The sequence below is a fragment of the Stegastes partitus genome, unplaced genomic scaffold, assembly GCF_000690725.1.
Source record: "Stegastes partitus isolate 25-593 unplaced genomic scaffold, Stegastes_partitus-1.0.2 Scaffold1529, whole genome shotgun sequence".
Taxonomy (NCBI): domain Eukaryota; kingdom Metazoa; phylum Chordata; class Actinopteri; family Pomacentridae; genus Stegastes; species Stegastes partitus.
Genome location: NW_007579260.1, coordinates 73,699 through 75,451, shown reverse-complemented (window position 1 = coordinate 75,451; position 1,753 = coordinate 73,699). Strand labels below are relative to the sequence as shown.

The 1,753-nt window shown below is 41.1% G+C and overlaps 1 protein-coding gene across 1 annotated transcript in view; it reads left to right on the top strand.

The window, feature by feature from the left end:
• Positions 1–1,253: 1,253 nt before the first annotated feature.
• sh3yl1 (SH3 and SYLF domain containing 1) overlaps positions 1,254–1,753 on the top strand; it is an 8,939-nt gene continuing 8,439 nt past the window's right edge. The window contains exon 1 of the mRNA XM_008300353.1: positions 1,254–1,344. Coding sequence (XP_008298575.1) covers position 1,344 — 1 coding nt within the window. The 5' untranslated portion in view covers positions 1,254–1,343. The remainder of the gene's footprint in view (positions 1,345–1,753) is intronic.

The following is a 1,753-nucleotide window of genomic DNA, read 5'->3' as shown; positions in this document are numbered from 1 at the left end:
CGAGAGTCAACTCGAGTCACCGAGAGTCACCGAGAGTCACCGAGAGTCACCAAGAGTCAACTAGAGTCAAAGAGAGTCAACGAGAGTCACCGAGAGTCAACGAGAGTCACCGAGAGTCAACGAGAGTCAACTAGAGTCACTTGGATTTATTCATCATTTCTATAAATACTCATACTAAGTACTAAATACTAAAATATTTGAAAAATATTAAATACAGAAATCCAATTTGAAATGTAGAAAGTTAAATCTAAACCTTTACTAAGTTCAGGCAGTGATCTGCTCCAGAATGAAATGTTTTCTCTCCTCATGAAGCTTCTCACTGCTTGTTTTTCATGCTTCAGGAAATTTCATCAATATTTAAAAATAGTTTATGAACAACTTCAGATATTGTGTGAAATATGCACATTAAATATATTTATTTATTTTTCAATGCTTATTTTATGCTTTACATAGATTTTTTGATATTTTGTTAATATTTTTAAATAATTTGTGAATGTTTTTAGTTGTTGTGTAACTTTGAGATGTTGTAATAATATTTCAGGATATTCTGTTAATATTAGATATTTGATAATAATAGATATTTTAAAATAGGTTTTACATATTTAATATATTTCCAATATTTTCAGGTCATAGATTTTTGGATGTCAGTATTATAAATTACTTTGAATGACTTCAAACATTTTCTGAAGAACATTTCTACAGACTTAAATCATGATTTTTTTGTTAATTTTTTCAAATATCAGTTAATTATCTGTATGCAGGATTGAGTGTAACATGAATGATTGTTTTGATGTTTGATATTTTCAACATTTCTTAGATGTTTGGTCACATTTTCTATGTTTAATATTTTCATGCTTTCTTGGTGCCTTTAAAGGTTTGTTCACATTTTTACTGAATACATTTTCATATATTCTGGACTTTTTCAAACTGAGCTTCCTGTTCAGTGAAGAAGGAAACAGAACAGTTCTGAACATGAAGTGAACAGAAACCAGCAAGCTTCCCTGTTCTGGTTCTGTCCACACGACACAGACCGAACCTGTAAACAAACAAACAAACAAACGTGTTTAAAGTCTGACAGACTGAACTCCGGGAACAGCGCGTCCCTCCGCGGGACCGCGCCCATTGAAGCCACAGGGGCCCGCGGACACGCGCCCAGCTGACAGCGGACAACTCCGCGCGTGACGGTCCGCTCATCCGCAGGCTCCGCCCACCTCACCTCCGTGGTTGTGCGCGTGCTCCGAATCAGGTGAGGCGGAAGTGGTGTGGAGACGAGAGAGGCTCGCGCAGCTCACCTGTCGGCAGGTAAACACCGAGAGAAGAAGAGAAGCAGAAAGAAGGAGAGAAGTAAGTGAAAGCTGAACCAGCGCTCTGTTCGGTTCTTCTGGGTCCGGGTTCTTCTGGGTTCTAGCGGGTTCTAGCGGGTTCTAGCTGCTGCTGCAGGACACGTTTACAGATTTGTGGTCACAAACAGTCGGTGTTCCAACATGTGGCTCGAGGCCCTTCAGGAGGCCGGTTGACCGCGGCCAGGCTGGACAGAGACCAGAGACCACAGCTGTCAGCAGCTGGTTCCACTTTCTGGCTTCATCAGACGTTCTGCTTCAAACTCAGTGCGCGTTCACGTGACTCCTCTGACAGAATGAATCAGTGCGCAGCCGCAGTCAGCAGGTGGATTCAATGAGAACAATGAGGAACATGAACGTCAATGAAGGTCAGTGACGCAGAACGCTGTGTGAGGTCCTGATCAATGCAGCTG